Source organism: Talpa occidentalis, unplaced genomic scaffold (genome assembly GCF_014898055.3).
Source record: "Talpa occidentalis isolate TD23 unplaced genomic scaffold, MPIMG_talOcc4v2.1 talOcc4.14, whole genome shotgun sequence".
NCBI lineage: Eukaryota > Metazoa > Chordata > Mammalia > Eulipotyphla > Talpidae > Talpa > Talpa occidentalis.
The window spans coordinates 2124363-2143452 of record NW_023601433.1 but is presented as its reverse complement, the minus strand read 5'-3'; the positions used below and the strand labels follow the sequence as shown (position 1 = coordinate 2143452).

Here is a 19090-nt window from a genome sequence, read left to right as displayed (position 1 = left end):
AACCCCATGCGCCATCAGGGAGACCCCTGAACTTCCGCTTTTCAAAGAATTATACAGATTCACTTTTGGGTAACATTTTTTTATTATGGAAAATACATAAAAAATTTTCAATCCATTCAGAATAGTTCAATAATGCTAATTAAATGTTACCTAATGGTGTACCCAATCTCCAGATTTTCCATCTGCAGAGCTGAAGCTCTATATCCACTAAACAGCTCCTCACCTGCCCTTCTCAACAATTGGCAGCCACCACTATATTTCCCGCTTCAATGAATTTGACTATTCTAAACATTTCATCTAAACACAATAACAGTTTTTGGTGTTTTGTGATTAGCTTGTTCACTTAGAATAATATCCTCGTTTCACCCATATTTGTAGCATGTGTCAGAATCCCCTTTTTTAAGGCTGAATAATATTCCACCGATGCATCTACCATCTTATTAACCCATTTATCTGTCAAGGAACATTTACAGGGCCTCCCCGGTGGCGCAGCGGTTGAGCGCTGGGTTGCGAAGCTGCCCGCGCCCGCGCCCGAGGCGCCGGTTCGATCCCAGGCTGCTCCCCGGCCACCGGAGGAGGGTCCCACATGGCGCGCAGACCTCTCCTGCCGCCCGCTGCTCCCCTCAGCAGTGTGTTTCGGTCCTTCTGCCTGCTCTGCTCCCTGCTCTGGCTCTGGTGAATTCTCTCACCCTCCCATGCTTCTGACTGTACCCAGTGCTTGTATAAACAAACAAACAAACAAACAAATAAATAAATAAAGCATGCCTCTATACCTGCCCTTTTAAAAAAAAAAAAGGAACATTTACATAGCTTCCACCTTTTCACTTTTGTGAATTATGTTGCTATGAACATGTACAACGAATATCTATTGGGTTCTGCTTTCCTTTGTGAATTGCTGCATCATATAGTAATAGTTTTTTAATATTTGAGAAACTGTTACTATGAGTAACACACTTTTCGAAAAGATGGCTATCCTCTGTTTTATCCTCTCCTCTTCCCACCTAGGCTGTGATCCCATGCTCTAGGTGGGGCTTAGGGAACTCTGGCTGTCACCAACACTGAAACACGTTTTTCAGGTTTACTGAATGGCTCTGCCACATGGTCATTTTCATTTAATTATTTTTTCTCTTAAATGTGAAGCTTTATTCTTTATACATTTTGGACTCCTTTTTTAAAATTTATCTTTTTTTAAGATTTATTTATTTATTTATACAAGCACTGGGCACAGTAAGAAGCGTGGGAGAGTGAGAGAATTCATCAGAGCGGGGAACAGAACAGGCAGACTGACGAAGTACACTGCTGAGGGGAGCAGTGGGCGGCAGGAGAGGTCTGTCACGCTATTTGGGACCATTCCAGCTGGCCGGGGATTGAACCGATGCTGCAGAGGCTGCGGGCAGCTTCGCAGCCCAGCGCTCAACCGCTGCACCACCAGGGGAGGCCCCATTTTTAAAAATTTATCTTATATTTGTAACTATTATCAGAAACCAACTGAATGTGTCCACATCACACTCTGTCTTTGCTGCATTTCTTTCCATGTTCATTTTTTCTGTTGTCATTTTCACAAGCAGAGCCACATTTTCTATTAAAACAAGCATTTTTGTTGTTTGCTTGTAGTAGTTGCTTTTGGTTTTTGCAAATATGTTTTTACAACCATGTGTAATTTGGTATCAACTGTCTCTTTGATGTTAGTGAGGTCTAAGAACCTTTCTTTAATTACTTAATACTCCATGCGTTTTGTTATTTGCAACATAGAGTGTTATTTGATTGACCACAGTGCTCTTAGTATACACTAGAGAAATGTTTTCAAAGACACTTAACTGTTTCATGACAATAGGCAACATCACAGTCTTCATTCCTACTTCTATGAATTCACCTACTTTTTACAGAATCAATTAATGGCTATATAATTTGGAACACTTTCTCCTTTATTTCTGATTTTTAAATTATTTAATTATTTACTCCCAGCCACCCTCCACACCTACTCTGTTCCCCTCTGATCACCTCAGTTCTGTTGACATCCATTGGCTTATTTTTTTTGATCATTAATCTGTTTTGTCTCCTTACTAATTCCCCTGAGTTCCTTCCACATGCTGCAAATGGCAAAATCTCCACTACCCTTTATAGCTGAATAGTACTCTATTGTATGTACACATCACGTTTGTCCACGATTCTGTCAGTGGGTTTTTTCCCTGTCTTAGCAACTGTAAATAATGCCACAACAAATACTGTGGTGCACATAACTCTTCCAAGTTAATACATTCACCTTTTAAACAGATACCCAGAAGTGAAGCTCTATTGTGTTTTTTTATATACATTTATTTATTTATGCATACATGCTCCCAGGATTCTGATGTAAACTTTTTTGGTGCCACAAATCTTGGAAACAGTAAGGATAATGATGAGATGAAGGCCAAAGTCAAAAAATGTCTTTAAAAATCGTTTGATTGAAAAATACCTTTTCATCAATGTGTGAGTCTGGAAAGCACAGAAATATTAAAAGGGAAATCAAAGTCATGTACAATCACAGACAAGCACCATTTTGTGGTCTCGTTTTTATGCTTTTTGGTTTTGTGTCCTAGGGACAAGAATGTTTGTGCAAAAACAAATGACTGGTAGGGGCTGCATCCTTTTCCACTAGGTGGCGCCATGGCGCGTGGACACGGAGGACACCCAGGCTGTGGTCAGTACCGTCCCAACATGGGCAGCCAGTAACCTCCATCTTTGTGGGCGATTGTGATTAGTTTCACAGACTATATCCTGGGAGTGACTATTGTGCAACCAGAGGCTTGATAATATTGCCAGGCCACTGTTTCCTGTTTGGGTACATCAGCCAGAACCTCCAAAACCCAAGTTGCCTAGAGGAGAGGCCTAATAATTCCTTTCCAAAGGTGAGTCTCTAACTAGAATGACAAAGATTGTCCTTCCAATGCTCAGTGGAATTTTTCTCTCCAGGTATTTCCTACTTCTGCTCCTTGTTTTCATTTTCCTTTCCCAAACTGAAAGAAAAAAAAATTGGATTTTGATGATTTGTTATTCACACACTTCCCAGAGCTGAATACCATGTAGCAGACCAAGTTCAGTTGATTTTCCTCAGTGTGAGAGTGAAGGAAGTGATGATCCGATGCACGGGCTGGAGAGGGACACAGGCATGAAAATAATTGCACAGAGCAGTGATGTAGGAACTAATGGCATAATCACAGATGTAGTAAAGACAGCCAATCTGCTATGTATCAGGCATTGGTTTTTACAGATACATTGATTCATGTAATCAACCTCTGCTGTTACTTTCACATTAGTGCTCAGGTCATGTTTGCCTCTTTTATTTGTTGACCATGTGAGTCCCCTGCAGGATGGCAGCTGACCGCGGTCAAGGATCATCATCCTTTTTTTTATTTTTTATTTTTTTTTTTTTTTTATAGAGGCATGCTTTATTTATTTGTTTGCTGGTTTGTTTGTTTGTTTTGTTTATACCACTGGGTACAGTCAGAAGCGCGGGAGGGCGAGAGAATTCGAAGTACCTGCTGAGGGGAGCAGCGGGCGGCAGGAGGTCTGCGCGCATGTGGGACCCTCCTCTGGTGGCCGGGGAGCAGCCGGGGATCGAACCGGCGCCACAGAGGCCGCGCGCAGCTTCGCAACCCAGGAGGCCCCATCCTTTTTTTTTTTTTTTTTTATATCCAGCTTTTTACACGTTGCTTGCCCAGTTGCTTGCCATGTAGTAGATGCTCAATTAACATCACTCGACAGCATTACGTTAAAAAAAAAAAAAAAACTCTCCTTGGCCCTCCAGAGTTAGAGACCTTCCCTGCTCAGTATTACCAAGGGGACTTGTTTCCCTGGCGGTGACATGGATTCGACAGGAACCCTCAGGCTCAGGTCCTGCTGAGGACCTTGGGCCAGTTATTCCTAATAGGTATTATTCCTATTATTAGCATCTCCATTTTGCAGGTGAAGTTCTCAGGCATAGAGTAACTGGTGATGTGATGGTGGCGCCGGAGCGACCTCTGAGGAAATGATGCTGACATCTGCAGTTGCAGGATGAGGGGGAACCAGGCACAACAGTGGGAGGAAGAGCTCGAGGGCGGGAGGAGCTGGAAGGGAGGGCGCCATTGCCACGATACGCGAGGCAGACGATGGAGAGCGCCAGTCACTCTGGGTCAGGCAAACGGACGGGATTTATTCCAAGGTGAACAAGGGGTTTTTTGAAGCAGAGGTGGGAGGAAGTTATAAGACCTTATTCACTTTCAGGGCCTCCCCTGGTGGCGCTGGCGGTTGAGTGCAGCGCTGTGAAGCTGCCCGCAGCCTCTGTAGTGCTGGTTCGATCCTGGCCTGCCAGTGAGGGTCCCACATGGCACGAAAGACCTCTCCTGTCTCGCCCGCTGCTCCCCTCAGCAGTCTGTTTCGTCAGTCTGCCTGTTCTGCTCCCCGCTCTGTCTCTGGTGAATCCTCTCACCCTCCCGCACATCTGGCCTGTACCCCGGTTCTTGTATAAATAAGTAAATAAATCTTTAAAATAAAAAAAAGATCTTATTCACTTTCAGGATCGTTCTATTCTGTGGAGGTGGAGAGAGTGGAAACTTAGAGGGCAGTTAGATTCCAGGAAGGACATCGTGGAGGTCTGGACCAGCTGGAGGCTCTGGAAATGAAGGGAGGAGGGTTCCTGCCCCATCCTGCAGATGTGCCTCAGGAGCAAACGGCTGTCCCAGTGGGTGGCCCGGATGTTGGGGGTGAGTTCTAAGGCTCTGGCTTGGCCAGATTGGTGGATGTGAAGCTGTTCAAGAGACAGAGCTCTGGGGCTGAACAGATTTTGAAGGGATCACAGAGACTATCCCAATAACCCAGGTCCCCAAAATGAGCTACCCCTGGAGTTGAACCAGCTACTTTTCATTCCCTTTTTCAGGAATATTTCAGACTCCCTCCAAAGCCACCCACTCTTCTGTCTTTAAAATAATCAGGGCCTCCCCAGTGGCGCAGCGGGTTGAGCGCAGCACTGTGAGGCTGTCCACAGCCTCTGCAGCACCGGTTCAATTCCCGGCCAGCCAGGGAGATACCCACATGGTGTGGCAGTCCTCTCCTGCCTCGCCCGCTGCTCCCCTCAGCAGTGTACTTCGGTCCTTCTGCCTGTTCTGCTCCCTGCTCTGTTTCTGGTGAATTCTCTCACCCTCCCACGCCTCTGGCCTGTACCCCAGTGCTTGTATAAATAAATCAATCTTAAAAAAACAAAACAAAACAATGAAAGGGTCCTGTCTGGTGGCACAGGGTTAAGTCTCAGCACCAGCACTATGAAGCTATCTGCAGCCACTGCAGCACGAGTTTGATCCACGGCCAAGGAAGTGGTCCACAGGGCACACCAGACCTCTCCTGTCTCCCCACTGCTCTCCTCAGCAGTGGATCTCAGTGGATCCACCTGTTCTGCTCCCCAGTCTGTCTCTGGTGAGTCCTCCCACCCCCACACCTCTGGCCTACCACCCAGCTCTTGTATGCATAAATAAATAAATCTTTAAAAGGAAAAAACAATGATATCTGGGAGATACAAAATAACATAAAACTTAAAAGAAAGCTGGAGTGGAAGGTCACGCATAACAGAGTAGTCATAACAAAAACCATGTTAGAGGCTGCGCACAGTGCCTGAATATAACTACAAGGTTTAGACATAAAGAGCCAGGCACGCAACAAATATTTAACTTTATGTTATAAATAGATTTTACAGGGCCACTAAAAGAAGATCAGCACAAATACGCGTGCAGAACTGGAGACACAGGAACTGGCCTAGGACTGGCCAGAGCGTATGAGACACCTACTCACGAGCTCCTGTGCCCGCATGAAGGCAGAGGGCGGCAGCTCCAGAGCACCTGCCGTAAATGGTGGTGACCACGGATCCCCTTTCAAAGGGTCCCAAGTTACAAAGTGGACACAAAACTCTGACATGATATGGAATATCCACACGGCACATAATCCAACTGCCAGTGGAAATAGTGAAAGATCCAAGGGACTCATGACAGAAAAGTTAAAACGGTCCACTTACCAAAATTAGGATACCGCATGAAATACCTCAGTCCATGAACTCAATTCAAGACCGAGAATTCACAGGCAAAGCCCCAAAGCAAGAGGCACTTTTAAGGAATGGGATCAACCACACTGTTGATGCACTGGGCCAGAGAAACATCAAAGAATCCCACAAAATGCACCCGTTTGAAATAATTAAAAAGTCAATCAAAGATAATTCTTTTTCTAAACAGAAAATTGTGGCTGAAGGCCCTGGAAACATATTGGACCAAAGGAGCCAAAGGCGAATTACAGATCACTGAGAAAAATCAGATGACAGCGAGAGCATAAATGCTAGACACTGACCTCTGGGTATTTTCATATTACTTAATATTGGACGCCATAACACTTGGCATATGTCCCCTGAAATAACACTATTAATGTACTGAATTAACCGATTGTATCCAGAAGAACCAGCATTTAACCCATAGAGAGATCCAAAAGCCTGCATCAAGAAACTCATTCTTGGGCATCCCTGGCGACGCAGGGGTTAAGTCTCAGCAGTAGGAAGTTATCAGCAGCCACTGCAGCATGAGTTCAATCCCCAGCCAGGGAGCTACCCACATGGTGCAGCAGACCTCTCCTGTCTCCCTGCTGCTCCCCTCAATACTGGATGGCAGTAGATTGGCCTGGTCTGCTCCCCACTCTGTCTCTGGTGAGTCCTCTCCCCCGCTGCACCTCTGGCCTTGTATGCATAAATAAATGAAATAAATCTTTTTAAAAGTAATGCATAAAAATAAATATAAAAATTAAAAAAGAAACTCATCCTTCTTATACTTCTGTGTTGCTTCGTATTGTCTGCAGTACCCATCACATGACATTATATGTTTTGTCCTGAAAGTATTGACAATAATCCCGACAACTGGCAAGCCAAACTCTTTACTAATCACACATTATGCCTGATAGAAACCTTCCATGTTACGAAAAACTAACCGTAATAGCAGACAAGAAACTGCATTCGACGTTAAGAAATAAAATGGAGGAATAATAAGAGTATACAGAAAAAACCCAGAACACGACTTTCTGGTACCAGGAAACATCACCCAAACTGGGGGTTGGTTACAGTATACCCAGACGACCTACAGGGACCAACCCCACCTCCATTTCCAATCCTAAAAGATGAAGAAAGCTCAGACATAGAAATAATCGAAGGGGATCAAGGAGACGAAGACATCGGCGATCTTCAAATACACGACCTGGACAAACAAGCATCAGAACTATTCCCGCACGTACAGGAAATACTGCTCCAGGGTAACAGCAACCAAACAGCAGAAATGCCTCAACTTTGGAGAACACCATGAAAAACCCTGGATCATTTACACAATATGACGGAAGAAGAGTGCAACTCTCAGCAACCCTCCAAAGGCTGCCAAACATATGACCTTTTACAATCATGGCGATTGTCCCCCTCTTGCCCTTCGCTACTGCTTCCTTGCTATTTGTGCTGTTAATTTAGGATTTGGAGACAAAATATCATCATCAGATTCAGCAGCAACGACTGGACCAACCACTCAACCTCCAGTTCCAGGAACGACTTGGACATATCCGGACCCACCGCACAGCATCTCAAGGTACTCTGACCACAGACACCTTGCCAAAGGTGTCACCTGTGATGTGCAATCCTTTACACTAAATATGCCTTCTGTTCTAGCGTGGACATCAACATATACCAGCAACAGAGTGAAGAATTCTACAAAGCAAATAGAAGACACAGTCATTGGCACTGCCAACACTGAGGAATAGCAGTAGTCCAGCTGCTTTCACAGTTAGGAAGCGCAGCGCTGCAAACAAACAGAATCATGCAGCTCAGTAATGGCATGCACAGCAATTTTTCCTGACGTTTGGAAACCATTAAGACAAGTTCATAGAAAAATATTGCATATAAATAAAACATTTGGAAATGCCTCTAAATAAAACATTTGAAAATACAAACAGCAAAAAATACAGCCGAAGCAGGCACATTCACAAAACTCAGTTATGAACATGCCTTCAGCTTCAAATTCTTTCCAGCATGAATCTGTTACAGGGCAGGGAGAAGGGCAGCCCAGACCCCGCAAACCTGCCTGCTCTAAATAGGTTCTGCCATCCGCCACATCAACACAAAACCTATGAGACTTTAATGGGAAGGAACTTTAATACAATTAGGAAACAACACAGGAAAGGCAAAGAATATAGTTTCTAAATCAAGCACCCAAAGTTACCTGTCCCCTCAAGGGTAAAAGTCCATCCAAACAGGATTGGCCCAGAGTGAGGCCTCAAAGCTGCCCCAAGTCCAAGGCACCTTCCAGCGGGGACCCACAGAAAAGGGTCAGAAACAACCAGACAAGTGTGGGAAGAAAAGAGCAACATCAACATCAAGATAAAAGCTGCCATTGTCACCTCCCCACGGGTCTCACCCACATCTGTGTCACCCCATCCACGACCAAAAGCTGAGCGTAGATTCTTCACATGTCACTCCATTTCATGTGCCTCCCCCAGGTCTCCTTCTGGCTCCATCCTGCTTCCTTCCTTCCTCAGTCTCCTCTGCAGCTTCTTCTCTCCCTGCTCAGCTCCACCCTCCCTTGGGTGGAGCAATGAACCTGGAACCTCCCCCTTTCCTGGGGACCCCCCTGTTACAGAACCAATTCTGGTATCATCCAGATGTGACAGATCAAGGAGATGAGTACAACTAGGAATATGAACCTGGATCTGGTGACAGAGACAGAGACGGGGATGATGGAGGAAATGTCAAAGGCAATACAGAAGCTTCGTCTTCAACTCCGCCATCCCCCACCTCACCCTCTATTCCACACCTACATCCAACATTCCCACCACCAACAGAACCAGTACCTGCCCCATAGGACTTTCTGTGTCCAGAAGGAATCATGAACCATTCTAAGGACACAGATACCACCATGAGATGTCTCCTCAACTTCCAAAACTTTCCATATTTTGGACAACTCAACATAAAGGACCACATTAACTCCTGGGACCCTCAGGTATGTAATATAAGTCAACCATGAGTAGAAAACACTTGGAGCATCATTGCACTTGGAACCCAATCTCGGACCGTTAGGGCTCACAGATGTTGGACCACAAGTACCAAACAATTTACACTCAGATACACCCCGCCTCAAATGAAGTACATTCTACCATTTACCAAGAAGGTGTCTTGAAACTGTGCACACACCCGTCACACATCTGCCAACCAGGATTATCGATTCCAGGAATCTTCCAAAAACTACAAAATAACCATCACCATGAAACCACACAGAAAGCTGAGAAAATATCGCAAGCTTCCAGGACCTATACAGCACTGGTTCGATCCCTGGCTGCTCCCCGGCCACCGGAGGAGGGTCCCGCATGGCGCGCAGACCTCTCCTGCCGCCCGCTGCTCCCCTCAGCAGTGGACTTCGGGCCTTCTGCCTGCTCTGCTCCCCTCTCTGGCTCTGGTGAATCCTCTCACCCTCCCGCGCTTCTGACTGTAGCCAGTGCATGTATAAATAAATTAAAAATAAATAAATCTTAAAAAAAAAAAGTTAGTAAAAACTGCTTTAACCCTTGTGGTCTCGAGCCCTAGACCTTTAGTAATGATTAAGATTAGACACTTACTCTACATAAAGGTTTTAGCTTCCATCTCATTAAAAACCTTCTTAATATAAAAGTATATTTAAAAACTTGTAGGGCCTCCCTGGGGGCACAGGGATTAAAGACAGTGCAATTAAGCTCTCACCAGCCACTGCAGCGCAAGTATGATCCCCGGCCCACCAGGGAGCTACCCACAGGGCGCAGCAGACCTCTTCTGTCTCCCCCCTGCTCCCCTCAGCAGTGGATTTCAGTGGATCCACCTGTTCTGCTCCCCACTCTGTCTCTGGTGAGTCCTCTGGCCTATACCCCAGCTATTGTATAAATAAAAAATTAATTAAAAGAAAAAAGAAAAACTGCAGTTGTGTAACTCATTCCACATGGACTAACTAAGAAAACTGCCTTGGCCCCTAGATGCTGTAAATTAGTATAGATGGTTCCTGTAGATCTTTTGAACTAAGAAATGTAATAAAAACTGGTGCAAGTACTTTGAGAAAATATGATGAGATAATTTTTGGTTAATAGGGACTAACTTATAATGGTATAGGTTGTTTTCAAATGCACTTATAAGGTTGTATCAAGTATAATTCTATTTCTTGTCTTGGGTTTGCTTTTTAAAGATTTATTTATTTATGCATACAAGAACTAGGGTACAGGCCAGAGGTGTAGGGGGTGAAAGCATTCACCAGAGACAGAGTGGGGAACAGACCAGGCAGACGGACTGAAATCCACTGCTGAGAGGAGCAGCGGGGAGTCAGCAGGGATCTGCTGCACCCTGTGGGTAGCTCCCTGGCCGGGGATTGAACTCGTGCTGCATTGGCTGCAGAGAGCCTCAGGTTGCATCCCAACCCCTAGAGCCACCAGGGAGGCCCTTGTCTGGGTTATTAATGTTGGGTACATAATGTCTTTTCAGTGTCAAAAAAATGGGATTTAGATTCCAATATGAGATAAAAGCTGAAGGTGATGGCCTGACTCTCAACAATTGCACCAGTGAACCGCACAGGAGCTTTCAGGAAGATTAAATATTGCTTTGCTGCTGCTTTCTAATATTTACGGCAAAGCTTCCCAAAAGTCTAAAGTAAAATTTGGTAGTTCTGTCAATTGGTTCATCGAAAGAGATCTTGTGAAACCTCAGTAGAGCTCTTAAGACACTTCAGGAAAGTTCTCGCTTTCCTCCTGGAAAAGGGATTAGATGAATTGGTCCTATTGGTTTACCGGGTAAAACAAAACTAAAGGAAAGCATGGTCACTTGAAAAAAAAAAAAGTACGACTTTGGCATGTACGGAAATGTTAACATTGCTTTTCTGAAACTTTTCTGAAATCTTTCAGGTCCTGCCTTCAGCTAACTCCAATGGACAGAACTTCTGACAGTGAAAATTTCCTACAGAGGACTGAATAGTGAGAGTTAAACCTGATTTTTGATGTTTTTGCTAAACAGAATATTAGTGATTTTTTTGGTATTTTGCTTTGACTCAAAGAAAGTTTCCTTGTTTTGACCAGGATCTGCAACAAATACGCATTTTTCAAGCAGAGCTAACTTGTGTTTGTATTTTCTCTCCCCCTGATACTAACACAGAATAAAACAGCGGGAGTAATTTTGCTACTCTGTCATGACAGAGTAGATTTTTGCATAACTTCAATAGGGAATTTTGTCTGCTTAACTTAAAAATGTAAAAACATGTTTCATTGTGTGACTTTGATTAAAATTCTTTCATAAGTTAAATGTGAGCTTAACCAAGAAGAGGAAAACCTGCTCTTTGTAGGATTCCAGAGCCCTCCAAAGAAGGTGAGAAAGCGTGCCTCCAGGGGCAGGACTGGACAATCCGAAAAAAACAAATCCTGGTGGGCCTCCCCGGTGGCGTAGCAGTTGAGCGCTGGGCTGTGAAGCTGTCTGCAGCCTCTGCAGCACGGGTTCAATTCCCAGCCGGCCAGGGAGATTGCCACATGGTGCGGCAGACCTCTCCTGTCTCGCCCGCTGCTCCCCTCAGCAGTGTGTTTCAGCCAATCTGCCTGTTCTGCTCCCCGCTCTGTCTCTGGTGGATCCTCTCACCCTCCCATGCCTCTGGCCTGTACCCCAGCCCTTGTATAAATTTAAAAAAAAAAAAAAAAAAAAAAAACACCCAAATCCTGGTAACCTCGAAAAGAAACAATCCCAGGTGGAATTCCTGAAGCCTGCACCAACTGCATGTCAAGAGTTCCCTCTGATCCTACATAGGAGTATTCCAACAAAGCCAGGTAAAATTGCTGTCTGGTTATTCTGCCCTGTGATTTTATGCAAAAATAGGTAAAATGGTCTCAAAGTAAATTTAGTTTACAAATATTTTGCTATACTGTTTGATAAAATTGGCATTAGAGTGAACAAAACTTGTTTTCAGATGTAAATCAAGTTTAAGATTTTTTTTTCTTCTGGTAATTTCGATATATTTATTGTTTTGTTTTAGGCTAATGCCTCTTGATGTTTTTTCTTTGGCCTTAAACTGGCACACTAATTTCCAGTCATGAAGGACTGTCCTACCGCACTTTCACAGACAATGCTGGTGACCACTGCTTCTCTAGCATATGCTGAAACCCTGGGAAAAAAAAAACAACTGTCCTAAGACTGCACCCTGGGATCTACACTTAAAAAACAAAACATAAAGTGGGGAGTCTAGAGGATAACTTGCCCCCATAGGTACTTATATACAACGTTTTATTTATTTTTAAATTCTTGAATTGCAAAGCTTTGGCCTAACAACTGTTGAGCAACATCTCATTCCTCATTCTTCTGGCCTCACGGCAGAGGAGCAGCATTTTATGGCAGCAACACCAAGCCCTCGGCCCTGGGTCGGCTATCACCGTCCACTGCGAGGACCAACTTGGCTGGGGCCTTACAACACTGAACATGGGGGAGAGGGGATGTTTCTGTTTCATCACCTACAGGACCACTTTGGGTTCCAGCAAAAAAGGACCCATCTTACTCGGAGCTCCAGCCATCAGCGACGCAGCCGCCACCCGGGTGCCACCTACGCAGGCTGACAGGAGGAAGGAGGACCCTTCCCATCGACCGTGCCGTCCTCCGGAACCTCGGATCAAGACTCGATGCCCTTCAGGCTGCTGTACGCTGACGTGATAGACGTCAACAAGCCCCGGACGCCACCAGCTCCGTTGTGTTCTGTTGTGATGCCGCTCTACGAAACTCCGTTTCCGACGTCACGGGCCTTAGACACACTATAACCACAACAGACAGCAAAAGGTCAAGAGATCAGCTAAATATTGGACAGACCCATCTGTATATACTCAGACTAATGCTACGTGGAAACCTGAGTTTGATGCCCGCCTGGGGAGCCGACCCACAGGGCGCAGCAGACCCCCGTCTCGCCCGGGGCTCCCCTCAGCAGGGGATCCGCCTGTCTGCTCCCCGCCCTGTGGCTGGGGAATCCTCTCATCCGTGCTCCTCTGGCCTGCACCCCACTTCTTGTTTGCATTAAAACAATTCATTAAAAACAAAGACATCAGCCACCCAGTACGTGTGCCTAGATACTGCAGAACACCGGGCCCCACCAGGTAAGCACCCCTGTCCCCTGAATGTAACCAGTTTCTCTTCTTGCATCTAACGAAGGGAGGACGTTCCAGGAAGCTAACAGGAAGTTCCTCAGCAGGTCTCAACAAAGCAAGACAGCGCCCACCGAATCTGCAGCTGCCCCACCTGGACACCGGAGACCCTTCCTGTCTCCCCTCTGCAGACCCGCGCCCATCTGTACTTTTTTTTACACCTTTGTATACACACCCCTGCCCTCGCCAAGAGCAGGGGGTGGTCTTCCCGTGTCCTGTGAGCCCTGGGCCCTGTAGTGACTCCTTGCCCACCCACAGCCGCCGCCTGAACCCGAGGACGGCGAGGAGGCCGGGAGGCCCAGCACCCACTGCGCCATGCGGGTCAGCTCCTGGCGGGGATGGACTCAGGCGGCCACGGTGACAGCCTGAGACTGACCCCCGGGCCACAGGGAGGCCCTGACCTTGAGCTCTGGCAGCGTGAGCACATCCCCAGTGTCTGCATAACTTCAAGAAGCAGCTAAAATGAGGGACGCCAGTGCTCAGCGCCAGAGCCGGCCCCCGAGAGCCCCAGAAGCTTCCCCCGTACGGCGACTCCTGGGCGCCTCTGGAAGCTCAATGAACGCAGCGGGAAGTTCTCCGACCCTGAAAACGTCAGTAAGACACTGAGTGGAAAAGCCACACCCAGGACTTCCCAGTGAGAAGGGAGCTCGGGCTGAGACTGAGACACCCAAGCCGGCCCTTGCCTCGGGGCAGGAGGCGCAGCCCCAGGTGCAACCCGCAGTGACGCTCCTTCTGCAGGCTGATGTGCTGCTCCACAGAATGCCCGGGGTGCCCAGGGCGGCGGCTGCAGGGGCTCCACAGCCTGGCCCTGGGCTGCTGAGCAGGGATAGAGCCCTCGAGCAGGCTCTGAGCTACCAACGGGGGCGGGTCCGCCTGTGGAGACGGTACCGCCAGCGCACTGGGGGTCTGCCCTGGGGTCCGGCAGAGACAAGGCCAGGCCACTCTGGGGTAGAAGAGCAGGGGGTCGTCCACCTGGCCAGGGTTCCTGCGGCCTGACCCTCAAGGCGGGAGATGCGAGAGGACACTGGGCTCTCCAGGCACTGGCTGCTGTTCCCTGGGCCCACGGGGCAGCAGGCGACCCAGGGGGCAGGGTCTTCCTGAGGCTGACCTGAGCTGCTCGGGATGGAGAGACCACCCACGCGGACTCCCTCCCCTGAGCTCCGTGGAGCAGGGCAGGCCTGGGGGCAACAGGGGGGCCTGCCCACGCAGGCTGCCTCCAGCCTTGGGATGGGGAGGCTGAGTCAGCAGATGGGGCTCCAGCACCTGGGTCCCCAAGCGGGCTGGCAGGGCTCACGGCCAGAGGTGGATGCGCCCTAGAGCCTGGCACATGCCGTGTGCGCTGCTCCCTGCCAGCGCGTCCAGACCTGCTGCCCAGAATGTGTGCTGACTGGCAGGGGCAGGTGACCTGCTGCCCGGCTCGCCTGGCTAAAGGCATCCCTGGGCCGCCAAGGGCCAGGCCAGGCCGCTCGGAGTTGATCCTGGGTCCTGGGCCTGCTTTAGCCCACTCCGGCTGGGCAGCTTCAATGCTCCGCCTGCTGGTCTTGAGCCTGGCACTCAGTGTCCACCAGGTACTTGGCTTGACAGGATGCAGCATGGCCACACAGCAGCGGGCAGGGCAGGGGGACACAGAAACTGTGCTCCGCAAGACGCCAAGAACAAACGGGAGGCCCCGCGGGCACCAGGCAGGCTGTTTCCTGGGAAGCTTCTGTCCCTCGGGGGCTACCCTCCTGGCCCCATCTGGGTCAGGCCCCACGGCCAGCGCGCCCCACTGTCCCCCAGGCCCTGAGCACAGAGCTGGCGACTCAGAGGGCGCAGGCAGGACGCTGGCAGTGGGAGGCTCCTGGACCCGGAGCAGTCCCAGTGCTCGATCTAGACCCCTGCCAGCCTGGCGGGGGCAGGTGCTTCCCACCAGGGCAGGGTCAGAACCTGAAGCCCGCGGGAGGCCCCGGGAGGGTGCTGCAGCCAGTGCTGCCCCACCGGGATCCTGCCAGCTGCGCCACCTGACTCACCCCAGCCCCACCCTCTGCCCATACCCAGGCCTGGCCGCCTCCCGGCCAGCAGGTGCACCACACGCGGCACCCGCGCTGGCGGCTGACCCCGCCACCCACCGGCTCTTAACCTCGTCTACCAAGTGAGCCGCAGGCAGCCCCTCAAGGGGTCCCTCCCTGCCCGGGGCCCTCCTGGGTGGCTGTGAGGCTCCTGTCCTGGCTCCCTTTTGTGGCATCAACGGGGGTGCAGGGACCCCGTTCCGCAAGTCACCACTTCTGCAAGGAGCCCTGGTTTTGCACACCAAGGGCCGAGGCGGGAGCTGGACTCCCTGCTACCAGGTGTCCCTGGGGGGAGCCGGGACCCAACTCTTACCATGCACGGCTGCCCCCTCCTCGCCAGGCCCCACGGGGACCCGCTGGCCACACTGCCTGCAGCGTGGCCACCTGCCCAGCCCCAGGACACAGACTGGGTCGGTTCAAAATCGCTCACTTATACCCCGCCGGGAACACGTGCACTGACCTCTGGGCTACAGTGTTTGCTCAAGGTCATGCCTGCCTCTGGCCAGGACACGCGGGCCACCGTTCCCGGTGAGGTCTCTGCCGCGCCTGGCAATCATTGACCGGCCCGTAGCTCCCTTGCACCCCTGCCTCCACACAGCCCAGGACGCCCCATCCTGGCGGCCTCCCCCGCCCGGCCCTGCGGGTGCTCGCTGGCCCCTGGGCTCCGAGAGGCCTCAGGGCATTTGTGCGGCTGCGCCCCCAAGGGACTGAATACCCCGCATTTCCCGGATCCCTTCTGATCTGTGCAAAGGCGCTCCACCTTGAAGCCGTCCTCCAAAACGCACAGCTTAGCGGTCGAGCCTCCGCACACCCGGCGGTGCCGGGCTGACCCTGCTCGCCCGCCCGTCCGGCGGCGCCCTGCGGCACGCGTCCACGCAGGGCCTCCGCGAGGCGCGCCGGCCAGCTCGGGGCAGGGGCACCGCCCGCCCACAGGTGGGGGCACCGACCCCAGCAGCAGGACCCGCCTGGCTCTGCACCGGGCCACGCTGGCCCACGTGGTGCCCACGTGCTGGCGCGCCCGCGGGGACCAGACGAGTCCTCCCGAGGCGCCCGCAGCCCTCAGGCCACGCCCACCCAGGCCACGCCCCCGGACAAGGCCCCACCCCTCGCTCCGGCCACGCCCCCGGGGCCACTCAGGCCACGCCCCCTCGGGCCACCGCCTCCGGGCCGGCCCGGGACTGGGAGGTACGCACCGCGTGCATGGAGGGTCGGGCCGACATGGCGGCGGCGGCGGTGCGCGTGGCCAAGCAGCAACTGCGGGCCGAGCTGAAGCAGCGCCTGCGGACCGTGAGCGCCGAGGAGCGCCGACGCCAGTCCCGCCTGCTGACCCAGAAGGTGCGACCTCGCCGGGACCGGGCGACAGCCACCCGCCACCGGCCGTCCCGGCAGGGAAGTGCGCAGGCGCGGGCCTCGGCGCGCGCCCCCCTGCATACGTCCCCCGCGCGCGCCCCCATGCGTACGTCCTCCCGCGCGCGCCCCCCATGCGTACGTCCCCCGCGTGCCCCCTGTGCGTATGTCCCCCAGCGCGCGCCCCCCCGTGCGTACGTCCCCGCGCGCGCCCCCCGTGCGTACGTCCGCGCGCGCCCCCCCGTGCGTACGTCCCCGCGCGCGCCCCCCCGTGCGTACGTCCCCGCGCGCCCCCCCGTGCGTACGTGCCCCGCGCGCACGAGCCGGAAGGTGGCGCGCACGAGCCGAGGGCGCGGAGGGGGCCTCGCGCGCCGGCCGCGGGGCGGGGAGGCGGGGCTGCTGCCCGCCCCGGGCCCGGACCCGCCCGCCCCGCCGCCCTCCCCGCGCCGGGGCCCCAGCGGCCTGGCTCCCGGGCCTCTGGCCCGCGGGTCTGCCGGCCGGGCCGAGCGCGTGTCCCGGGCTGAGCCGCGCGGGGGCGGGCGGGGCGGGCGGGCCGGGCGCCCGGCTCCGGAAGGCAGGGAGGGGCGCGGGCGCGGGCGGGCGCGGGGTCCCGGGACCCGCGGCGGCCCGTGGGGACCGCGCCGGGCGGGCGGGGCCGGGGCGGGGGCGGCCCCTCAGGCGCCCGCGCGCCGCCCGCAGGTGGTGGCCCACGGCGCGTACCTGCGGGCGCGGCGCGTCGCCGTCTTCCTGAGCATGGCCGACGAGGTGGACACCGGCGACATCATCAGGGACATCTTCCGGCGGGGCAAGGCCTGCTTCGTGCCCCGCTACCGGCCCGGGAGCGCCCACATGGACATGGTGCGGCTGGCGTCCCCGAGGAGGCGGCCGCGCTGCCCCGCACGGCCTGGAACGTGCGCCAGCCCGGCGAGGGGGAGGCCCGCGAGGAGGCGCTGTCCACCGGTGAGGGCCGGCCCGCGGCCTCCCTCTGGGGCCGCCCGCCCCGCTTCGCGCGGGCCCTCGGGGCGGGGCCTTAGCAGACCGGCCCTGACCTCGCGGCCGCCGGCCACGCTGGCCCCTGCGGCTCAGCTGGGCCCGGCCTCGCGTGTGCGGCCTGCGGGTGCCGCCCAGGCCCCGCCCCCGGCCCCGCCCACTGGACTCAGGCCCCGCCCACTGGACTCAGGCTTGGCTCCGGGCCGGCCCCACCCTGGACTCAGGCCCCGCCCCCGGGCCGGCCCCGCCCCTGGCCCAGGCCCCGCCCACTGGGCGCAGGCTTGGCTCAGGCCCCGGCCCCTCCCTGGGCTCAGGCCCCGCCCACTGGACGCAGACTTGGCTCACGCCCCGCCCCGGCCCCACCCTGGACTCAGGCCCCGCCCCCGGCCCAGGCTCCACCCTGGGCTCAGGCCCCACCCGCTGGGCCCAGGCCCCGCCCCCGGCCCAGGCTCCACCTTGGGCTCAGGCCCCGCCCCCTGAATTCAGGCCCCGCCCCCAGGAGTCGGGCCCCGCCCCTGGGCTCCGGCCCCGCCCCGCTCAGGCGCCGCCCTCTCCCCGCAGGGGGCCTGGATCTCATCTTCATGCCCGGCCTGGGCTTCGACGCCAGCGGCCGCCGCCTGGGCCGGGGCCGCGGCTACTACGACGCCTACCTGCGGCGCTGCCTGCAGCGCGGGGGCGCCCGGCCCTGCACCCTGGCGCTGGCCTTCCGCGAGCAGCTCTGCGCCCAGGTGCCCGTGGACGAGCACGACGAGCCGGTGGACGAGGTCCTGTGCGCGGACGCGGCGCCGCCGTCCTGACCGCCCGCGCTCGGGGTGTCGGGGCCGCCCTCCCGGAGCCCCGCCCGGCGTCCCGGGACGCGCCGCGGCCCTGCAGCCACCCCGCGGCGCCGAGGGAGCTCCCGAGGCAGCGGGCAGCGCGGCCCCACGCTCGGCCCCGCTCGCTCTGGCCTCCTCCCGGTCCCGTCCTCAAGGCACACCGGGCCTCCGAGCGCCACCTCTACCCTCGGCCTCTGCCAGGCGCGCCCACGCACAGGCCGCCCCGCGCCGGGCGCTCCCGGTGCCCTCTGCAGTCAAGGCCCCGTGCTGGCCACAGAGGCCAGCAGTGTGACAGCCGGACCACCACTTGCCCTCCACCCCCAGGCCCGGGCCCTGGCGCGGCCCGTGGCGGTTCCCTTTGCCTCGGCGTCCCCAGGGGTGACGGCACCACCTCTGCTCACCAGCTCCCGGGAGGCACCTGGCGCGGACGTCCCGCAGGCCCCGCTCGGCTCAGCCCAGCCCAGCCACCCGCCCGCCCACCCGCCCGCTGCCCCTGGTGCCCTCCAGGGCAAGCTTTCACGGGGAGGCCCTTCCTGTTGGTTTTGGCGTCCACTCCGCGCCAGCCGGCCTGGGCTGCGGGGGTGCTGCGGGCTGGAGCGCACTGCCGGCCTGTGTGGCGGCAGGACTGGCCCGCCAGACGCTGCCACGCCCCCGGGGCCGCCCCTGCCCGCCTCTGGCCCCGTCTGCCCTCAG

At 54.1% G+C, this 19090-nt stretch overlaps 1 protein-coding gene and 1 long non-coding RNA gene across 2 annotated transcripts; one reads left to right on the top strand and one right to left on the bottom strand.

Moving 5' to 3' along the window:
- Positions 1–1424: 1424 nt before the first annotated feature.
- On the bottom strand, positions 1425–17496 carry LOC129145702 (uncharacterized). Its single transcript, XR_008551623.1, has 3 exons — positions 17313–17496; positions 12564–12813; positions 1425–2996 (listed from the first exon to the last, which is right to left on the bottom strand). It is a non-coding gene; the product is annotated as an uncharacterized LOC129145702 (long non-coding RNA).
- Positions 16415–18379, top strand: MTHFS (methenyltetrahydrofolate synthetase). The gene is given in 4 exon segments (XM_037509985.1): positions 16415–16580; positions 17292–17460; positions 17463–17552; positions 18144–18379. Coding segments are annotated over 4 exon segments (630 nt in total). The 5' UTR covers positions 16415–16445.
- The last annotated feature ends 711 nt before the right edge of the window (positions 18380–19090 follow it).